We start from the raw sequence: 23044 nt of genomic DNA, 5'->3' as shown, positions 1-23044 counted from the left end.
TTAAAAATAATTTTTATGACTACTGTTTACCCCAAGAACAGATTATGACACATACCTGTGTCTGAAGGACGTAAAAAGTCCGTGTCACAGGTGAAAAAGGTCTGATGGTCCTGAGCTGACAAATTCATGTCATAGTATGTAAGTGGCTCTTTACCAGTCACCCAAGTGTATCTTTACCAAAACACAATAAAATATGTAAATTGAACATGAGAGAGCATCTGTCTGCTACAACAGATACTTTTTAAAATTCAAAAATATACTGCTACAAATCTTATTTCAGGATGTTTCAAAAGCTTATTATAATCAATAAAGCAAAAGAGATAACCTATCCAAACTACTTAGAGTACAATAATAAAACATCAAAAACCAAAACGGAAAAGGTAGATTATTCAACAAACAGTGCTTCAAAATTGAATTTGAAGATAAAACAATTTGACTTAAATATATACTTTTTTAAGTATACTTAAATAAATTCTCAGTGAATTAGAATTAAGTATTGAAAGTAAAACTACAAAGAAACTAGAAAAAAACACAAGTGATTTTTTACTAGATGTCAAGATGATAAAGGGTTTTCAAAGCATAAAAGCAAAAAAAAAACTTCTTTCAGATTTTACTAAATTAGAAATTTTACCTTTCATTTCCCCCTAAAACCCTCAATAATTAATAGCAGGTAACAAACTGTCTAATAAATACATTTTAAAATATCCAATCTCATTGGTAATTAACAAATAGCAAATTAAAATAACTAATTTTGACTATTCAACTATAAAATTGGCAAATATATATTGTCAGGGGTGAGCTGGGACTCACACATATTGCTGTTACAAATATAAATTGGTATTTACATTTCTTTTTCCAGAAATCAATTAGATAATATCTATCAAGAGCCTTAAAAATAACACCTAGTTAGATGATGGGTATATGGAATTCCATTATACCACTCTCTCTACTTTTGTTTATTTTTGAAATTTTCCACCATTAAAAGAAAAACTTAAAGGGAGGAAAAAAAACTGTTCACACCTTTTGATTCAGTAATTCCAGTGCTACAAATCAACCCTAAGGAAATAATCATATATGTGGCTAAAGATTTATATATAAAGTTATCCCTCTAGAGTAAATGTTAACAGTGAAATATAACCTGTGACCTGGATAGGGGAGCAGTAGGTAAGTTATGTATGGTACCTCCATATAATAGAATACAGTACAACTATTAAAAATCATGTTTTTGAAGAAATTCATGTTTTGAAGAAATTCTGTGGTAAATTCACACATAATGAATTTTATATATTATGATGTTCAAGTTTTGTTTCTATATATGCGTATAGAAGAGAGACTGGATGGAAATACTAATAGCAGTTATCACTAAGTGGTAGAAAAAGGTGATTTTTTACTTTCTTTCTCATACATCTTTTTATTTTCCAACTTTCAACAATGAATATGTATATATTTTATAATCAGAAAAAGCATTTTAAAAGCACATTGTGGGCTTCCCTGGTGGTGCAGTGGTTGAGAGTCCGCCTGCCGATGCAGGGGACACGGGTTCGTGCCCCGGTCCGGGAAGATCCCACATGCCGCGGAGTGGCTGGGCCCGTGAGCCATGGCCGCTGAGCCTGCACGTCCGGAGCCTGTGCTCCGCAACGGGAGAGGCCACAACAGTGAGAGGCCCGCATACCGCAAAAAAAATAAAAATAAAAATAAAAGCACATTGTGTTATTTATATACATGATCAAAGATTTTAAGTTATTTAATTGTATAAGTTGCCTTTAAAGTTTCTATTTAAAGTTTTTAGCTATTTTAGGAGAAATTATCATGAAGAAAAAGGAAAAAGCAAATCCTTGTTCATTTAGCAAAGTTTGGTATACTTTCTAAAATCATAAAAAAAAAGAACGATCTACATTAATCCCAAAATGATTTAAAGCAGCTAAAAAACACATGCACAGTATCAATAACTTAAATTAGCAGTAAATTTTAAAAGACTCAGTAAAGTAAAACAAGGATTGAGCCATAAAATGGCTCATACCAAAGAGTTCTATACACTTGCTAAAGGTTGGCTACGATATGATTCCAAGCTTCCTAGAACCACAATGATTACCAGTGCAATTTAGACTTTTACATTAAGACAAACTAATCATTCAAAAAAGAAGCATTAAGAGTTCGTTATACTAAGATAAGAAATTTCTCTTTAAGATTTTCATGAAGTAGATACTATAAGATAACAAGAATAGCCTAAAAACTTTTTAATAAACACAGTGAGAAGTTCAAGGACCTGTTTCTTGCAGAATCCCTTAATATAGGCTAATGGCATCTATCATAAAAGCCTAGCTTTGGCTTGCCAGGATGTGACTGTCCTACACTATCAAGTACTTACGCACAGGGATTACTGCTAAATTATTTTGTATCCCCATCATTTTGCATAGTGCCAATACATAGTAGACATAAACTGTTTCTTATTCAATGAATTAAATAACATGCCCCAGTCTACCTCCAGGTAAAACACAGCCCTTTCCAAAACAAAAGTAAAGTATCTTTGGTCATAAGTTTTTCAAAAGTCTCATTTAGAATAAAAACCAGAAGAGAAATGGACACAATAGTGTAGCTAGGGAATGGCAATACGAAATACAATATAAAAGTATTATGCTCTGTACTGTTGCACAAATGAAATTTATATTCACATTCAGATTGATATTTTCTAGTGAATCGTCAAATAAAGTTTGCAATTGAGCACATGTGCACAGGAATATGCTGACATTTGCAATTTTTTCTCTATCTCATGAATTCTTTGAAAAGGCTTTCTGCCATAAACCAAGAGCCAAATGTATACTTACATCACAAACATATGGTTTGAAGCAATGTTTCTCACGATTATAAAAGTAAATATAGTCAAGATGCTGCCAATTAAACCTTGGGCTAATCATTTTACCTTATATCAGTATCTCCAACCAGAAGAGCTGTGATATATTTGTAAAAATAAATTTTTCCATAATACTTTTATTCTAAAACCAATGCCATAATTATACTGAAAGCAAAATGTAATACCTCCTATATTCTGCTCCTCTGAAAAGATTTAGAGGATTTCTCCATACCTTGCATTCTAAAAAACAAAGAGAAAAAGGGGGAAAATAAGACAGTTTAATCAAATGTAGTTAAATCTTAATTTGGTCAACATGTATAGTCACTGTATGCTAAGTACAGTGCTAGCCACATATAGCACAAAGATGAATAAGGCATGGACCACCCCTGCTGTCATGCAGTGTACAACCAAATCTAGTCATTCCCTTATTTCTGTCTCCATAGCATTTGGTTCACAATTCAAGTACCACACTTACCATTATTACAATGTGACTATCTAGTTTTCAGTTTCTCCTTTAAAATATAAGCTTTTAAAACTTTGCTCAGGGGCTTCCCTGGTGGTGCAGTGGTTGAGAGTCTGCATGCCGATGCAGGGGACATGGGTTCGTGCCCCAGTCTGGGAAGATCCCACATGCCGCGGAGCGGCTGGGCCCGTGAGCCATGGCCACTGAGCCTGCGCGTCCGGAGACTGTGCTCAAAAAAAACTTTGCTCATTTTGTACTTCTGGAACCACAGCATTTGGAACTAACTTAACTGAATTAAGTGTAGCATGAGAATTAGTTATGTAAACTATCACCTACACTGTGTGATAAGTGCTATGATAGAGATATATTTTGTTCCAAGAGAAAAAAAGGAAGTGATTAAGTTTGCTCTGGAGAAATTAGGGGAGACTTTAGAAAGGTTGTGACATTTAAACTTGAACCACTGTAAAAATAAGTAGAAGGTTGCCAGATGAAGAACATTCTAAGCAGAGAAGTATGAGAAAACCACACAGCATACTTAGGTTAGAGTACATGGTAGAAGGTGAGAGGGAGAGCTGTAAATGAGGCTAGAAAATAGACTGGGGGAAATTGATGAAGGGGCTTACATACCATGTAAAGAGTTTAGACATTATCCTTAGTCAATCAGAAGCCATCAAAGGTTTATAAACAGAAAAATAACAAATATCAAGACTTTGGTTAGATCAGCAGTTCTCAAAGTATCATTCATGGAACTGCAAAGTAACAACTCGTTTCATAATAAATGCTAAGACATTGTTTGCCTTTTTAACTTGTTGATTTGAACCCAACCCTGAGAGTAAGGCCATCCTTAAATTTTGTGCCCCAAGCACCTGACTTAACCTCACACTAGTCCCAGTCCTGCAAAGTTGGGCTAATGGTACAAATCAAAGGTTGGTAAAACTGCTGGTACTTTAAAGTAGTGGTCATTGGATTCCTCACCCTCACCCCAGTAAACAAGGCAACCAAATATGATGGTTGTCTCCAGTATAAGCAATTGTTTTTTGAGCTGGACTGACCTTTTTTTTTTTTTCATGGAATCTAACTTTTACTTGAAAGAGTCACTAACAGACAAATTTATGATTATTCAGACAGATACCTGGCAAATATTTTCTCAAAGTTGAACAAAGTGAATCTGTCAAATTCAAGGAAGAAAAAGTAGTATTTGCTGCCAATGATAAAACTTGAGCTTTCAAGTACATATTAGAATTTTGAAAAACTTGTATCAGTTACCATGAGCTTGACAATTTCTCAACTTAAAGGCTTTCCTGTGAGATTAGTGGTGATATTAACAAACGTCATTTTAAAAAATTATACAATATTTCAATATTTGGAAGACACGTATAACTCAGGGAACGAGTATTTTCCAAATGGCCAATGCATGATTTATAAAATTATTCATAAGTGAAAGACCCATTCAAAATGGGACACCAAGGGATTTTAATGTACAGAACATGGCAAGTTAACTGATATAGCTTCAGATTCCACATTGCAACTAAACTTTAAGAAAGTACCTCAGTAAATTTTGGTGTTGTATTGAAAATGAATATCCACAACCTTCTGAAAAGGTTATTAAAATACTTTTCCCTTTTCCAACTACATATCTGTGTGAGAACAGATTTTCTTCATACATGTCAAGCAAAACAACATTTCACAACAATGCAGAAGCAGATATGAGAATAAGCAATTTTTTATTAAGCTAGATATTAAAGAGATTTAAATAAATGTAAAGAAATGGCAGTCTTCTGATTAAAATTTTCTCGTTTTGGAAAATATAATTATTTTTCATGATATGTGTATTAGTTCAGGCTGCCATAACTAAATACCATAGATAGGGTGACTTAAACAACAGAAATTTATTTTCTCACAGTTCTGAAGTCTGGAAGTCTGAAATCAGGGTGCCAACATGGTTAGGTTCTGGTAAGAGCTCTCTTCCTGGCTTACAGATGGCTGCCTTCTTCCTGTGTCCTCACATGTCTCCTCCCATAGTAGAGAGAGAAATTAATCTCTCTTCTTCTCCTAAGGCTACCAATCCTATCACATTAGAACCCCACCCTTACAACCTCATTTAACCTTAATTGTCTCCTAAAAGTCCTGCCTCCAAATATAGTTACATTAGAGGTTACAGCTTCAACATATGAATTTGAGGTGGGGGAGAGACACAGTTCAGTTCATAGAACTATGTTAACATGCAATGGGTTTCCTGTTATTTTAAAAATAACTAATAAATAAATATTTTTTTAATTTCTGTTTTAATTTCTAATATGGTACATATTGGGGATATAATCAATATATAAACAAAAGCTCTTGAGGTCCTCAATAATTTTTAGGAGTATAAACGATTCCTGAATCTAAAAAATTTGAGAAACACTTTTTTACATAGTAAGGGGAGAGAATGTACTGTAAGGAGAAGTATCATAGGCAGGGAAACCAGTTAGGGTATACAGCAATAGTCCAGGAAAGAGATATCTAAGGCCTACATATGGGACACTGAATGTTGAAAAAGAAGGTAAAATAGAGTCAAGGTAATTTTTGAGGGGAATCAATAGCATACGATGAGGGTCAATAGACTGGAGAAGGAAGGGGAAATAAAAGAGATATAATCTAAAACAACTCAAAGGTTTCTATTTTGGAAATTAATAGATTTTAGGATTATGGAAGGTACCTATTAAAAGAAGATAATTAGCAGTTTCACTTTGGACAGAATGAGTTTAGGGTTGCTTAGGGCCATCAAAGGTGGAGATTTCTAGCAAAGAGTTAGAAATGTGGGTCTAGAACATAAAAGAGAGCTTGGGGACAGAAAGTTAACATTGGTTCTCCCAATACATATGTCTGTGGATGATAATACTATAGAAGGAGATGCAGCTACCCAGGGAGAGAAAGTGGAACCAAAGGAGAACTGTGACTCACTTCTGAGGTCAATTCATGCATCTCTTCTGTGAAACATTTTGTGGCCTTCCTTTCAAGAATAACTGACCATTCCCCTCTTTTCATCACCATAGTATCTTCCATACACTATATAAAAGTATCTTTTGTATCTTTTGCCATCACTTATTTATATGTCTGTATCCTATACTAAGCTGGAATGTTCTTAAGGTTATCTTCACTTTCATTATGCAATGGTATACTCAATCTCACAATAGGGAATAAGACTGTATAATGCATTATCGTTATAATTATTTTTTTTTTTCGTTATAATTATTTACATACTGGACTCTGAGCTTCTTGGGGACACATTTATGTCATATTCATCTTTTTTTTTTAAGATTTATTATTTGTTTATTGATTTATTTATTTAATTTTTGGCTGCATGGGGTCTTAGTTGCAGCACGCAGGATCTTCGTTGTGGTGTGCGGGCTTCTCTCTAGTTGCAGCATGCGGGTTTTCTCTTTAGTTGTGGTGCACAGGCTCCAGGGCACATGGGCTCTGTAGTTGTGGCATGCGGGTTCCAGAGCGTGTGAGCTCTGTAGTTTGCAGCATGCAGGTTCTAGTTGAGGCGCGCAAGCTCAGTAGTTGTGGCACGCAGTCTTAGTTGCCCCGTAGCATGTAGGATCTTAGTTCCCTGACCAGGGATCGAACCCGTGTCCCCTGCATTGTACGGTGGATTCTTTACCACTGGACCTCTAGGGAAGTCCCTCATATTCATCTTAATATGCCTTATTCTTAAGAGTTCTGTAATTATTTCATGAAAGGGGAGAAAGGAGTAGGGCAGTAGGGCATTATTCCTTCCCGTACTCCTGAATGGCTGCCAACCTCATCCCTACTAATCCTGGTCAACACCCACTCAAGCTTTTTTTTTTTTATTTATTTACTTATTTATGGCTGCATTGGGTCTTCGTTGCTTCACGTGGGCTTTCTCTAGTTGTGGTGAGTGGAGGCTACTCTTCGTTGCGGTGTATGGGCTTCTCATTGTGGTGGCTTCTCTAGCTGCAGAGCATGGGCTCTAGGTGCGCAGGCTTCAGTAGTTGTGGTGCGAGGGCTCAGTAGTTGTGGCTTCCAGGCTCTAGAGCACAGGCTCAGTAGTTGTGGTTCACAGGCTTTGTTGCTCCACGGCATGTGGGATCTTCCCGGACCAGGGCTCAAACCCACGTCCCCTGCATTGGCAGGCAGATTCTTAACCACTACGCCACCGGGGAAGTCCCCCACTCAAGCTTTAGGGCTCAGTTTAAAGAGTTCTTTCTTACAGACTTTCCCTGATCACACCTAAAAAGTGCCAGCAACTGCACTCAGGTAGTATTTTTCTACTAAATTAATATAACCCTAGTGGTTAGGCTTACTGAACAAATGAGACATTATGACATTCTGCAGAATTAAATCATTTGTATGAGTTAACTGTATGATTATAACCTATACCAAATGAAAGAAACAATAATCCAAAAATGTGATTTCTATCTGGCTTCAAATATTTTACTTTCCTAATTGCATAATTACTAGATACATATAGAGGAATAGTCTACAGTTTATGTATGACAACAGATTATCCATACAAGAATAACAGATTTTGATGTCTTTGTAAATATACTGAGAAGAAAAGCTATTTTTCCTAACTTTGCTCTCTTGGCAGAGATGGCTAATTGTCTTTGTTCTCTCCTTTATCAGTAATAAGATCCCCTTATCACCTGTGCATATATACACTGAGAAAATGATTACAATTTCTATCCTCCCTTACAGCTAGTTCTGTTTATATGACAAAGATCTGACCAGTAGAAAGTAAGTTGAAATAGTATATGACGCTGCTCGGAAGTGTCCTTGGTTGCTGTGGGGTGGGGTGTGGGGAAAGCGTCTTCTCCTGGCTTATTCTCCTTCCTGATGACTAGACTGTGGACATGATGGCTGAAGCCAGAGGAACTGTCTGGAACCACAAGGAAAAACTGCATTGGAGATGGTCGCAAACAAAATAGAAGGAGTCTAGGTCTCTGATAATCATTGCTCTCCATATCAGCCATGGATTACCTATATTTAAAGGAAAGACAAACTGCTCTCTACTGTTATGAGTTTTCTATCTGCCACAGCCAAACACAATCTTAACAATACAGCTTTGAACACACATTAAGTCAGTAGTAGTCACCTGACAAATTCTGTCTGCTGGTTTCACTTTCTCTGCTGCTGGAAGGAGAACCTGGCTCTGAAATGCTGCCTTCTGTTCCTCCCATCAGTGGTCGCAAATGGCTTACAGATACTTGCTCAATAAAAGATGTGCCGTGCTTATGGAAGTACCACCATTCAAATATCTGTGACAAACAGAAAACATCTTTCACTTAAAATAGAATTAATCAGCAGACATATGACCTCAAATCAAAACATTCTCTCAAGATGTTCCTGTTTAATTCAGCATTTGAAATGTGCCCTCCTTCCAAAAAATAAGCCAAACACAAGATTCCCTGATAACACATGCCAAGCCAAGGTAAAATGCCTTTTTACAACTTTGTAATGAAATTCAGACAAGCTTAGGCAACACTAGAATACGTCTGTAAATAAAGCATTAAAAAAACAGTAAGAAGTGTTTAAGCTATAAATAATGTAACTTACATTATAATGTCATTTTAGTCTATCTGTAGCATAATTAAAAGAAAAACAATTTTGAAACAACTAGCATGGTGGATTAACCACTAGACTAGGGTTAGAATGCCTACATTTGACTCCCAATTCAGCCATATATTAGCTGTGTGTTTTGGGGAAGTTAACTTCTAACCTCTCAGAGCCTCAATGTCCTATCTAGTAAATATGGTTAACAAGAATTGTAAGTGCTTTTAAACAACAAAGTACTACTCCAGTATTTGGCAGTATTATTAATGTAGGTTAAGAGTCAAGTTGATTCCCATATTGAACCATTTAAAAATCAGGATATTCGTTTCTTTCTGTTTCCATGGTTTATCATTGTTATAAGAAGAGGAATCAAAAGCAGCTCTCTGTGTTGAATGAGCAGAATGTTTCATATTCGGATACTCCAGCCTTTTCAACTCCCTTTGCTGGCTCCTTTGGGTCTGAGCTTAAATGACATGTCCTAGGGAACTTTTCCTGATTCCACAGAACAGAAAGCTATGTTATGCACTCCCATTGGCTCTTTTATTCTCCTTTCAGAGTAATCTTTTTACTCGTAATAATTAGTTAAACAACTGGCTTTGTTGCTATTCTTCAAGCTTCCAAGCACATTACCTCTTCAGGTAGAAATAACACAAGCAGCACAACTAGCTTTCTCATTTCAGGTGGTAAAAGAAATTATAAATAAACTTTGCTAATAAAAACTCATCAAGATTTCAAGGGTAGTGACACAGTTTAACCTTTAAAATGTTACTTGAATTCTTAAGTTTCGTAAATTTAAAATGTTGGTTTAAAAAAAGTAACAACAAATTTTAAACACTTTTACATATTACATATGTAAGTTATATATTATATAAATGTAAGTTTTCTCCCCTCCTTATAAATGAGGAAATTAGGACTCAGAATTCATGTGACTTGCCCAAAGTTATCAGATAGTAAATGGCAGAGTCAAGACTCAAAACTACATCTGCTGGTTCCAAGACCAATGCTCTTTCTACTACATCAGCTGTTTAAAGATAGTTTATCTTCTTTATTTAGATTTTTATATGCTATGACAAAATATGCTAAATTATGAGTAGGCTTTATAAATCAATAAATTTTGAGGCTTTTAATAACAGAGTTTTCACCCAGAATTCCTCAATAATTTTTTTTAAGTCAAGAGAAAAATTGCTTTCTCATCTGGTATTTCACTTCAACAAAATGGTCAAGTGTTCGTCCCTATTTAAAAAAATAAAACAAAACAAAAAACCACTCCAATATAAATGCTATTATTTTTACATTTCTACTATAGTTATAGAGCACCACCTAGAGATGAGAAAAAAATAAAGAAAAATTTCATTGGCCATGCATGCCATAATACTTCCTAAGATTTTTATCTGTAGCAGTATTTTTCCAAAGTTTATACTATGAAACACCAGTTCCCAGGGATGTTAATAAAGATTATAAAAATTTAAAAAATATTTTTAAAATACAAATGATAGCTTGGTTAAATAAAGCAAGGGAAAGCTGAATTAAACAGGTTTCTTTATTGTGGCACTTCTTAGAATAACGTGGCCAAAATTCATTAGTGTATGTCATGTTGCTGCAAGCTTTCACACACACTATCTCATTTAATCCTCATAACTATTAAGTTGATTTTTTTTTTTTTTTTTTTTTTTTTTTTTGGCTACACCGGGTGGCTCATGGGATCTTAATTCCCTGACCAGGGATACAACCCGGGCCTCGGCAGTGAAAGTGTGGAGTCCTTTGGGGCTTCCCTGGTTGCTCGGTGGTTAAGAATCCTCCTGCCAACGCAGGAGACACAGGTTCAAGCCCTGGTCCGGGAAGATCCCACATGCTGAGAAGCAATTGAGCCCGTGCGCCACAACTACTTAGCCTGCGCTCTAGAACCTACGAGCCACAGCCACAAGCCCGTGTGCTGCCCTAGAGCCTGTGCTCCACAACAAGAGAAACCACTGAAATGAGAAGCCTGTGCACCGCAATGAAGAGTAGCCCCCACTTACCACAACTAGAGAAAACCTGCACGCAGTAACGAAGACTCAATGCAGCCAAAAATTAACTTTTTTTTTTCTTGCGGTACGCGGGCCTCTCCCCGCTGCGGCCTCTCCCGCTTCCGAGCACAGGCTCCAGACACGCAGGCCCAGCAGCCACGGCCCACGGGCCCAGCCGCTCCGCGGCACGCGGGATCCTCCCGGACCGGGGCACGAACCCGCGTCCCCTGCATCGGCAGGCGGACTCTCAACCACTGCGCCAGCAGGGAAGCCCTAATTAATTAATTTTTTAAAAAATTAATTGAGTTGAGTCCCAAACCACTAGACCACCAAGGAATTTCCAAGTTGATACTATTATTATCTCCAGTGTACAGATGAGGAAATTGGAGCTTTAGAAAAGTTAATTCACTTTCTTGAAGTCATACAACTAAAGTGATGGTTAGCCTGTCTCACAAACTCTGCTCTTAAACACTCTAGAGAAGGTAACTGGCAGCCTATAAGCCTAATTCAAGACAGATAAATTTTTAGTCTGCCCGATGTTGCCGACATTAAAGTATTGGAAGATTTTATATAAAAACTTTATATCCAGGTTCTCTTGAAATCGTCTGAAAAAATTGGAAGACCTGGTCCTGGTAATACTGGTCTGCAAGTCTACATGGCAACAATTAGCTTTAGCCTTTTCTAGAAGGAGTATGTACTGTCCAGATTACCCAGTCTTCAAAGTAAATAAAAATTTCAATTTTTACACTCTGCCAATTTTACTCATTTTTGTTACTAAGCCGAGCCTGCAAGCATTTACATCACAACCCACCTCCCACTACACCCCCCAACATACAATAGTCTTTTATACACAAATGAATACTATCAATCTCTAAAAGTGGAGAGGAAGTTGCAGTGTTTTTTAAAATATTTTTTCACATTTTGAGAATGTGAAAAATTTTGAGAATGCTGATCTATAAGTATTTTTAATTATTATAATAACTATTTAAAGAGATTTGATTTTTAGATAAACACCAAAGGAAATGGAAGGAAGGAAATGGAAACTACTTACAAATATTAGTCCTGATATCAAAGAAGATGTCCCTGTAAGTGCCACATAGAATTTGGGCGTCAATGAATTTAAAAATACTGTCACTGCCAAAAAGAATAAAAAAATCAAAGTTAAAAAAAATAAGTACCCAAGTTACAAATATGCAGGTGTCTTTATGAGTGGAGGGACACAAGTAGTATTAATATCTAATATGAGATTCATTTGAGAAAATTGTAATTTTTAAAAAGCTACTTTAAATTTTCATTGTATCACATCTTTAAAATGCCTTCACATATGTAAGGGTAGGATTTTACACTGCTGATTTGTTAAATAAGCAAATCAAAATGAGATCATTTAGCTTGCTGTTGAGAATAAAACCAGGAATATCATAATTTAGACAAGAACTTTTACAATTCCATAAGGATAATCTGAACAAATATACTGTTACAAAGGAGGATTAAAACTACTTCCTAATTATTTTGGTGAGATACAAACCAGTGTTTCAAATTAGAGGGAAGGAAACAGTGTGTGTATTTGGTATGTCAGCTACAGAGGCAACATAACCCAAAAAGAATAGCAAACTAAGAGCTTCCTAAACCTGATTCACTGAAAACCTGGACCACATTCTTCACTTCAAATAATTGTCTCATAAATACTTTGGGTTTTAGAAAGAAACAAAAATCTGTAAAGTCATTGACTCTCATCTAAATGGTGTATCTAGTTAATACGTAAAAAAAAAAATGATAAACTCAATGAATAACATTTCACTGAGCATACAAACCATTAGTAGTCACTTCATTAACCTGTAACAGAAACACCAAATTAGCTTTTCAAACAGTCTAGGAAGGCCAATTTATCTAGCGTATTTTAGTGTGTTAGTTGCATCTGAATTTACATACTATGTTCTTAAAAAGTCCAAAACATTTCAGAACATTATCTCACAGTCTTTCATGTCATTTCACGGAATAGAAAAGGGGACATTTGCCTTCTCTTGTTACAGGAAAATAAAACACAGTACTGATAGTCATAAAGATCCCATAACAGAAATACTTCCATTTTAATCTGAGGTTACCAATTTGTAATGACATGGTAAGAGGCCCTGGCTCCCATCCACTCTGTCCTGGCTACAGCTAAAGAATAATATTTGCAGAATCCAAGGGAATCATCACCTCTTATACGTCTTTGTAACTTCAGCCCACACTACACAGCAACCTCTCTACAGATGTTGAAAGAAGGAACTAAGGAAAGAACCCACTGCTGTTTGTGGCTCTCTTTCTCTTTACTTCCTGTACTGTTCTATTTTATTACTCAAGATAAAGCCTAAAACAGAGAACGGACAAAAATATCACGAAAACTATTTCCTGACAAAACTATTTTAAAACATGAGAATGGCTGGCTAAGATCGTGTTGGTTTCTTTCAGATTTTTATTGTCTGGGTGTGGGTTCTCTCAGATGAGTAGCAAGAGAATCAAAAGGTGTGTATAAATTCTGCATTCAAGTCTGAAAATGCTCTCATCTGCCCTACCACCTGAAGCTTACATTTATCAGGTGGCTTCTCCTCGGGTAAACGAGGACAGAAGGGAGAGGGCGGACCTTAAGAGCTTTAGGGAGGAGCCGGTAGTTGCAGCTCAGGTTTGGCAATCAGCTGCGGAGTAGCGGCCCAAGAGAAAAAGAACCCACTCGGTCGCACACACCGACTCATTCTGCGAAGCCCTCCAGTGATACTGAAAATCTCTGCCCTTTGGCCCTTGCCCCTGGCACCTCTCCTGCCCCCTAATCCCCCACGCCCGCCCGTCCCTTGGGAGCTCTGGGCCTCTCACCCGCTGCCAAATTCTCACACAGCCTCAGCGGGACCCTCAGAGCGTAAAGCAGCCCTAGCCCCGCCACGAACCACAGCGAGGCCCCAGTGCCCGCCAGCCCGGCCCGCAGCCGCTCCCTCCAGCCCAGCGGCGGGCTCAGGCCGGGAGCAGGGGCAGGAGGAGACGCCGCAGCTGCCGTTGCTTCACCTAAGCCGTCACCGTCCGCCATCTTGCCGCTCCCGGTGGCGCCGGGAGTTGGGAGGGGAGAAGGGCAGGAAACCGGGAGTCGGGAATCCTGGGATAGTGGCGGACCTGAAGTTGGCCTCTGTGAAGGCTGAGAGTCCCAGGGAACGGGGACCGAGATTTGGAAGGTGGAGGAGCGCCCAAGGACTGGGGCTACCTATTTCTTCCGAGGGAGGGAAGGGGCGGATAGCGGCACCTATTCTGGAGGAACTGGGCTGAGATGTGACCCGGAGTGAAGTGTTTTAACCTCCATACGCGTGAGGGTCACCTTCCACCCCATTCCTGGGGTTGAAAAAGCCACCGACCGTTCCAGAGTCGGAGCAGCACTTAGCCCTTTGGACTCGGCTGCCATGGAGAGCACTGGTACTGGGAAAATCTACAGGAGTAGCGACTGCAATTTGGTCGGCCGGAGCTCGGGCGCCAATACCAGCCGAAGCACGCTCCCAACGTCCCATAGATGAATGGGGAAATTAATGTAACTCAGTGAGAAAAATATTAGACTTAAAATCATTTAAGTCACGCCGACTTACTGGGGCGTCGGCGCCCGGGCCCATGACCCACGCCCGTAACTGACATGGCGCCCTAGCGGTCGGCGTTTCCGGGCGGATCCTTCAGACGGCCTTCGCTGTGATTCCATCATTCGGCCTCCTTCCCGGCCTGCCTCGCGCCAGGGCCGGGCTGGGCCAGAGCAGCCCAAGATGGCCGACTTCGAGGATCGGGTGTCGGATGAGGAGAAGGTAAGGGGTCCGCCTCTCTCTTTTACCTCTTCCCGGGACAGGGAACGGGGCCCCGACCCGGCTGCGGTGGGAACCCCGGCAGTACCCCCAGAAGAAAGAAGCGTCTTGACCTTTGCTGGCATACGCTCTCCGCAGTCGGGATGCTTCCCTCTTGAGGGGCTTTCCTCTGCCTCACGGTGGCCCCAGTTCCCCATTCCTCAACTCTCTTTTCCCCCCGGGCCTGACGCACAGCCCAGTGACCTTCCTGCGAGAGAAGAGACTTTACCTTATTGAATCGTGACTGTGGACTCTTTTTTGTATTTAAGAGAGGGGGCGATGATGATGTCGCGACGTATCAAGAAGCAGTTATTTTACCGCCTTATCTGCTGGGGCTCACCCCATCCCCCCATCTTTAGCTATGATTGGGGCTAGCTTAGGGCGAGTCACTTCCTGGTCAGGGTGGCCTCTTAACTTCCCTTTTGCTCCTCCTTCCTCAGGAAGTGATTTTGCTGTCACGACTTCTCGACAGGGAGAGGTCTCTAAGGTGTTGGCCGCCTATCCACACACACCCCTTTTCCCACATGCTGTCGGCTGAACTAATTCGCAGTAATAAATGTGTAAGCCTCAGGGACATTTGCTTCAGGATTTGAACACCACTCTTTTCTGTGTAGACACTCCCTTGATTGTATGTATAAGGCGCCCGCGGTGACTCCATCCCTTCCATCTTACAATCTTTTAACGATAATTTTTGAAAAATAGTTTTCCATTTCTTGTTAACAAGGCTAGCCAATGATTTTTTCTTTTTAACTCCAGAAAGGTTTTATGTAGCACATAAACTTCATGTTAACACATTCAAGTCTGGACAAAGCATCCTGCCTTCTTTGGTGCTCCAGTGTGGTATCTTTTTGATTATAGTTGAACTTGACACTGAGTAATTTGTACAATTAATTTCTTTAAAGGTGTCTTAAATACAAGAGAATATTTCACCTTAGGTGGAATAACTTTTTTCCTGACAGCTGCACACCTTTCTTAACAGTTTGTCAGGCTTTTCAGTAAATATGTTAAAGATTTTAGAGTCCATGGAAATTACAATGGTTCATTACATAACTCGTAAAAGGACAAGAATTATGTCTTTTGTTTTCCACAGTGGTTTTTACAAAATGTACACCCTTGAATGCTCTGTAAATGTATCTGGGGTTTTCCTCTTTTAATAAAAGAGATTGGGATGGCAAAGGGGACTGTTCATGATCCAAGAGTCCTCTGTACAGAATAATTTGATATACATATGCCATGCCATTTTGAAACGCTGAAGAATGTGCTAAATATTCACATGCCGTTGAACAACACTTCAGCATTAGATTTTCTCATACTTGGAAATTGATTCTCATAAATGTATAAGATTTGGGGGGAAAGGGCATTTTACACTGTATATGAACTTATGCTAGAGAGAAAACTATAATAAAATGTTTATTCTAAGGCAAACAGTTATGATTCACATGAAATTAAGTTACAGTGAAAATCATGGGATAACAAAACATTTGTTAGCCCAACTGATGGTCCTCTTACTTTAAGCAAAAATACTGTTACAGCAAAATTTCACTAAGAATTTAAGGTAATAAACTTTGAAGTTTACCAGTGTTGGGTTTTTGTTTTTGACACAGGGGTAGAATGCCTTTCTAATTAAACTTGGGGGGAAAATATGTATTTCAAAGTGTAAAGATGTCTTTGGATATTGACAGTGTTCAAATTAGTAACATTAACAGCCTTGATTTTGTAATAGCAGATCTCTGACCAGTTTTCTCTTATATCCCAGCATACTTCTTTTGCTGTTTAATTTTAATAATGACAAAGCAAGCAAATCATAATTAGTAAGGTAAATCTACTGCCAAAAAATGTTGATGAATTTTATATTCAGTGAACAGGTTTTAGATTAACTACATTGTTTTCATTAGTGAGATAATTAAGAATAGCTGATATAAAAAAACTCATATAATAAATCCTTATGATTTGGGATTACTGAAATTTTGTTAGATTTTTATTCCCAGAGATGAAGTGATCTGTATTTCTCTGTTGTGGATCAATAAGTAAAAAGAAAGGGCTTTGACTTGTAAGATTACTTAAATTCTCCTTCAGTTTTATACCTACCTTGACCCCTTTTCCTCCAGGCTTCTGATGCCTTTTAACTGAATTCAAGAATTGAAAAAGTATTTTTCCAAAAAGACTTGTTGATATGAATGTCTTAGCATTCATAAACAATAAGTGACCCTTAAGCAAGATTCTTGTTGTACAAAACTTTCATAACCAAGGCACTATTACAAACAAGATACTTTCAGACTTAGTTTGTATATTGACTCTTCCTCGAAGGAACCGTGAAGTTTTCATTTTTTTTTTTAATTTTAACTAAGACCTCAACTGCATTTGATTTGATTTTTTTTAACACGTGTGTCATGCCAAATATATTTTAATACTGCTTTTTATCTTTGTTACATTTTCTGAAAGCAGTGAACCCAGAGGTGAATTTGGTGGTGATGGTCTCTGGTTTCCTTGCAAGTATTTCTATAAAAGCTAGTAAGATCAACCATTCTCATAACCAACTGCTGAAGTTTTTTTGTTTTTTGTTATTTTTTTTGCGGTACGCGGGCCTCTCACCGCTTGCGGAGCACAGGCTCCGGACGCGCAGGCTCAGCGGCCACGGCTCACGGGACCAGCCGCTCCGTGGCACGAGGGATCCTCCCAGACCGGGGCACGAAGCCGTGTCCCCTGCATCGGCAGGCGGACTCCCAACCACTGTGCCACCAGGGAAGCCCACTGCTGAAGTTTTTATCACTTTATAAAGAGGAAGTTGGTTTTTTTAACTTCTGCATTGTTACCTGAAATGGTCATGATGAGCTGCCTAAATAAAACAGGAAGTTGAAAGTATAATAACTTGCAGAAATAACTACTTTTAGTTTTATCTTCAAGTTCAGTTTCTGAGAATGAGCTCTACTCCTCTAGTTACTTAGACTTTTCAGTTACTTAGTTCCAAGATGAAAAGATGCCATAATTAGGAAACTTGAGGTATGAGGTGAACTATGTGTTTGGATTCTTTGTACTGTTTCCTTTATTTCATGATTCAGCATTTTTAAAACATAAATGCAGACTGAATTTTAGGGCTGAAAAAAGTGCTAATAGCACATTTTTTTCCCTTCAGCCTAGCTAGTAGAATATTTGTGTACAACTTCAAAAGTACCATAACTGAAAAATGGATCCCTTTGCTTTTAGTTTAGACAATACCATCTTTAAGGCACTTTTTGAGAAATGGGTTTATCAAAATTATTTAGGAGAGATGTGGAAAATGTTGTAAATAGATACTGAAATTTGAGGGCTCTGTTAGAGCTTATGAAAAATATTTATACTTTTAAAGTGGATTTCCTTGATTATGTGTTACCCCTTTAATTTAGTAGGTGAGTTATTACCCTTACAGGGCGAAATAAACCCTAAAGCTTAATTGCCATGGCTATTTTGTGATAAGTCGTTGACTAGAATTAATACTACCATTTTTAAATCTTCTCTTCTGTTAGCTTTGCTGAGTAGTATTCATATGATCTGTTACAAAATCCTTGGACAGGAGCATAAAGCCTAAGCAGGTACAAACTCAGATGCCAATCTTTGGTGAGGAGCGTAGGTTCATTATAATTTCTTCTAGAACATCTAGCTGTTTTATTAGGACCAGCCTTAATGCTAAGCAAAGCAGTGTAATTTGTCAAAAAATTCAGACCCCAGGTTGGTCTAATTCAGAAGCCATGCTTTTTTCACTATACTGTTTTTAACATGTATCCGTGAATGAAGAAATCAGAATAGAGTCATCCATTTAATGAATTATAGATGAGGTATTGTGGGGTAGTGGGAAGGAATGATTCTGAGCCTCAGGAGATTTGGCCTCTCCTTGCTATGCTTTTGGTCACCAGTGTGATTTTTGAAAATTCACATACCTCTGTGGGCCTCGAAAGTTTTCTTCTAAAATAGGTAAGGGAAATTGGATCAGACTGACTGAACAAAGTTTAATGAACTTTTTCAAACTCTAATTAAAAAAAAAACACACACACAACTCTAAGAAACTGAAACATTAAAATGTTCCAGGAGTTTCTGTCATTGTTTACTTTGGCACATTTGCCCCATAACGAACCTGTGAAATTCTTGGTTACTGCAAGCAAGTCTTTTTATCTAGTGCCTAGCATACTACCAGGTACATAGTGTAGGCACAAGCTATTGGTATGAAAGAGACCAATCAATCACAGGTTTATTCATTCTTATATTTCCCCAGCTCATGCTCCCTCATTCTCCCTCCCCAATTATTTCTGGTAATCTGTAGGTATTTCTTGTGTTCAAGTATGTGTCCACACTCTGGGTGCCTCTTCCAGCATTCATTGTGCCTGAGCATCTACTGTCGTTACTGGTGCTCTGTCATGGCACTGCTAAGAACATTTGATCCCCTGGGAGCATTTTCCTAATAAATTCCATAAAGTTCCGCAGCCTTATTGCATATCAAAATCAGTATGTATACTGTTGTCCCTAGGTATCTGTGGGGTAGTGGTTCCAGAACCCACGCCCCCCCCATACCAAAATCCGCGGATGCTCAAGTCCCTTATATAAAACGTTGTAGTACAGTCAGCCTTCTGTTTCGGCATCCGTGGATACAGAGGGCCGACTATGTATACTTTGAACCTTGAAAAACCCCTAATAAAAGTATTTCCTTCATCTTCTATAAGTTCTCTCCTTTAGAGCTCAGAAAAACACACTGTAGGATCAGGTGTCATTGTTCTTTTCTGTCTCCAGAAAACTCCTTCATCTTTTTGAAAAAAATTAAAAAGTTAAAGTCCTTTTATGGATCAGCTCTTGAAAATAAAAACCCTGGATAGGGGAAACTAGTCGTGATAATTTTTTTTTTTTTTTTTTTCCCAGTACGCGGGCCTCTCACTGTTGTGGCCTCTCCCGTTGCGGAGCACAGGCTCCAGACGCTCAGGCTCAGCGGCCATGGCTCACGGGCCTAGCCGCTCCGTGGCATGTGGGATCCTCCTGGACCGGGGCATGAACCCGTGTCCCCTGCATCAGCAGGCAGACTCTCAACCACTGCGCCACCAGGGAAGCCCAGTCGTGATAATTTTTGATAGACAGTTTGACTACTTACGGATTTCTGAACTAGGTGATAATTTTAATATGTACTTACTATTATTTTCCCTTCTCCCTTTATCAGAACCTCCTGCCAACCTCTGCATTTCTGCTCATCCCACCATTATTCTCTTTTAGTCACATAGGGTCGGAACACTGCCATCATCTTTTTTCATCCTTAACCTCTCCTCTCATGTTCAATTAGTATTTCAGTCCTGTAAATTCTTCTTCCAATCATTAGGTTCTCTTCCTCCATTTGCATTAGTCTTTTTTAAAAAATTATTTTGAGTATATAGGAACTATAATCACATGCTTAAAATGGTAGGAAAGGACATGAGTAAAAAGTCCCCTCCCACCTATTTTCCAGCCACCCAGCTCCCTTGAGCAGCAGCCAATGTTACCAGCTTCTTTTCTATTTTATTTTATGTATTTATTTCTATTTTATTATTTTCAAATAGGTAGGTATACTTTTCATTGAACAATATGTCTAACCTGTCCACATTCCTATTACCATTTTCTTCATACAGGACCTTTTCTTATGCTTGGATTATTTTTAACAACATTCTTAATTGTTCTCTTTGCCTCCAGCCTCCCCTTTTCTTTCTATATTTTCACTGATTTACCATCTTCATACTACTAAATTTTGAGCATCATGTAAAATTTATCTTTGCTATAACTGCACATGTATATTGTTAGGGCAGTGTCTCTGGAGATGGAATGTTCAGTTGAGTGGATCATTTGACATGTATGTTGTGATATATATAATGTATAAACAGGAAGACAGCATGATACCAGGCTGCACTAAAGAAAGGTGGTGGGTTTATTGGAACATGAGAGAACTTTGCCTTGTGAATTCTTTGTTTTGCATCTAGGTTACATTTAAGTGCTTATAATGTGCTAGATACTTTATGCATTAAAATGTATTCATCTCAAAATATCCCCATAGACTGCTTACTCCATTTTAAGTTGAGTAAACTGAGGCACATTTCAGGTTAAAAAATATATAACCAAGGGTCCAGAACTAGTAATAGTAGAGCAGATGCAGTCTGCTGGTAATCTACTTCCAGACCTGTGCCTTTACCCACTTTGATTCCTTTGAGTAGATAGTAGGTAGTGAATTGAGATAGCAAACAATTCTACTGAAATAATGACATAATCCTAAACTGCAGTCAAGTTTAATAGTATAGTGATGTGGATGCTTGTATAGACACTGAAATATTGATATTTTCTGGTCATGACTGCATTATAATTACTACCAAATTTGGGGGATGCCCTGGCGGTCCAGTGATTAGGACTCTGCACTTTCACTGCCATGGGCCAGTGTTCAATCCCTGGTCCAGGAACTAAGATCCCGCAGCGAGGGGGAAAAAATTACTACCAAATTTGCATAGTGCTCTTTTGAGCTTCTACAAATATGCCACTAAGAATTCTAGTATTTAAAATGTGTTATAAACTGAAGGTATTGAGAAACATGACTTCAGAAGAGCACTGTTTGTCTTCTTAAGAACCTCAGAACATTATTGCCTACAGCAGAATTGCTTATGTGTTTATTTCAAAAGCAAGATTTCTGGGTTCTTTCCTAGACCAGCTGAATCAGAATTTGGGGGGACCAGTGCTCAGGAATCTATTTTTAATAAGCTTCCCAATAATTATTGTGCAACTTGAGAACCACCATTCATATCATAATCCTCTGCCTGTTAAGTTCAGAAGCTTGATTCATCAGGATAGTAAGGGACAAATTCATATTAGCTAGGCTGATGAAACTAGTGTTTAAAAGGAGGATAGCAACTAATTTAATAAATACAGGAGGGCTTAGATTCCTTTTTTCAAGTAGAAGAGATACATAGGAAATCAAATTATAATTTTCTCAGTTTAAGCATGGAGTCAGAACCAGAGATGTTAACTATACAGTCTAACATTTCAATGGTGTTTTCCTCCATAGTAGGGATATATATCCAACACCAAGACCAAGTCAGATCTTTGCGTAGTGCACATTCTAACTTTTAACAGCAGTGGACTTTCTTTCTCTAGACAAATTTTACAAGGCTGGAAGGAAGTCATTATATATCAAAATTTTGCATATTGCAGTTTCTCCTGCAGTCTTTACCCTCTTAGTTAATGGCACCTTCATTCTTTAGTTGCTCAGGCCAAAAAGTTTAGTGTCATCTTTGATTCCTGCTTCTCTCACAATACACATACTGTCTATTAGCAAATCCTATAGGCTGTGCCTTCAAAACATACCTAGAACTTGGCTGTTTCTCATCATACCCCTATTTCAACCACTCTGGAAGAAGCCACCATGATTTCTCATGTAGATTATTGCACTGGCCTCTCTGGTCTCCCTGCTTCTGCTTTTGTCTCTCCATAGGCAGTGTGTCCTCAATGAAACACCCAGAGTGATCTGGTTAAAAAATGTAAGTCAGAATATGTCACTCCTCTGCTCAGAATCCTCCAGTGGCTTCCCATCTTTTTCAGAATAAAAGTTTTTACTCTGACTACAAGTCCCTACATGATCTGGGATTTACCTCTTTACCACTTATGTCTCTGACCTTATCGCCTACCTATTCTCCCCTGGTCCTCTCTAGCCACACATCCTCACTTAATGGGTCTTTGCATTTGATCTGTCCTTTGGAGTTCTCTTCCTTCTATATCCCTCACTTCCTTCAGATATTTAATCAGAAATTACCTTCTCAGTGAAGCCCTCTGTGATCATCCTGTCCAGTTCCAATCTACCATTTTATATCCTCTTTCCCTGCTTTATTATTACTCCTTAGCATTTATCACTAGCTAGCATACCATGTAGTTTAGTTGTTTAATCTCATCTATTGTTGGGCTTCCCTGGTGGCACAGTTGTTAAGAATCCACCTGCCAATGCAGGGGACACGGGTTCGAGCCCTGGTCCGGGAAGATCCCACATGCCGCGGAGTAACTAAGCCCATGCATCACCGCTACTGAGCCTGCTCTCTAGAACCTGCGAGCCACAACTGCTGAGCCCACATGCCACAACTACTGAAGCCTGCGTGCCTAGAGCCCGTGCTCTGCAACACGAGAAGCCACCACAATAAGAAGCCCGTGTAGCCCCCGCTCGCCACAAGTAGAGAAAGCCCATGCACAGCAACAAAGACCCAATGCAGCCAAAAATAAATGATCATAAATAAAATAAATATTTTAAAAATCTTATCTATTGTCTCTCTACCCACTATGATGTAAGCTCTGTAAGGACCATATA

General features: G+C 38.5%; 2 protein-coding genes across 14 annotated transcripts in view; one reads left to right on the top strand and one right to left on the bottom strand.

Annotated features, from left to right (window-relative positions):
- ST7L (suppression of tumorigenicity 7 like) overlaps positions 1 to 14618 on the bottom strand; it is a 151074-nt gene extending 136456 nt beyond the window's left edge. For 9 of the 12 annotated variants that reach the window (XR_009538839.1, XM_060139329.1, XM_060139326.1 and 6 more), the window contains exons 1-5: positions 13730 to 13945; positions 11931 to 12013; positions 8416 to 8578; positions 3037 to 3091; positions 56 to 171 (exon numbers count right to left, since the gene is read on the bottom strand). Coding sequence is in view for 11 of the 12 variants with exons in the window: in XM_060139329.1 (XP_059995312.1) it covers positions 56 to 171; positions 3037 to 3091; positions 8416 to 8578; positions 11931 to 12013; positions 13730 to 13937 (625 nt within the window). In the remaining variant the exon portion in view is untranslated. Of the gene's footprint in view, positions 1 to 55; positions 172 to 3036; positions 3092 to 8415; positions 8579 to 11930; positions 12014 to 13729; positions 13946 to 14481 lie in introns of those variants that run through there. The other 3 variants (XM_060139334.1, XM_060139336.1, XM_060139335.1) reach the window with 3 other exon arrangements.
- Positions 14018 to 23044, top strand: part of CAPZA1 (capping actin protein of muscle Z-line subunit alpha 1) — a 48132-nt gene continuing 39105 nt past the window's right edge. The window contains exons 1-2 of one of the 2 annotated variants that reach the window (XM_060139346.1): positions 14018 to 14688; positions 15165 to 15284. In XM_060139346.1, the coding sequence (XP_059995329.1) occupies positions 14650 to 14688; positions 15165 to 15284 (159 nt within the window). In that variant the 5' untranslated portion in view covers positions 14018 to 14649. The remainder of the gene's footprint in view (positions 14689 to 15164; positions 15285 to 23044) is intronic. The other variant, XM_060139347.1, reaches the window with a different exon arrangement.

Source organism: Lagenorhynchus albirostris, chromosome 2 (assembly GCF_949774975.1).
Source record: "Lagenorhynchus albirostris chromosome 2, mLagAlb1.1, whole genome shotgun sequence".
In the NCBI taxonomy this organism is placed as follows: domain Eukaryota; kingdom Metazoa; phylum Chordata; class Mammalia; order Artiodactyla; family Delphinidae; genus Lagenorhynchus; species Lagenorhynchus albirostris.
The sequence above is the reverse complement of the archived record's forward strand: the minus strand, read 5'-3'. Positions and strand labels throughout refer to the sequence as shown.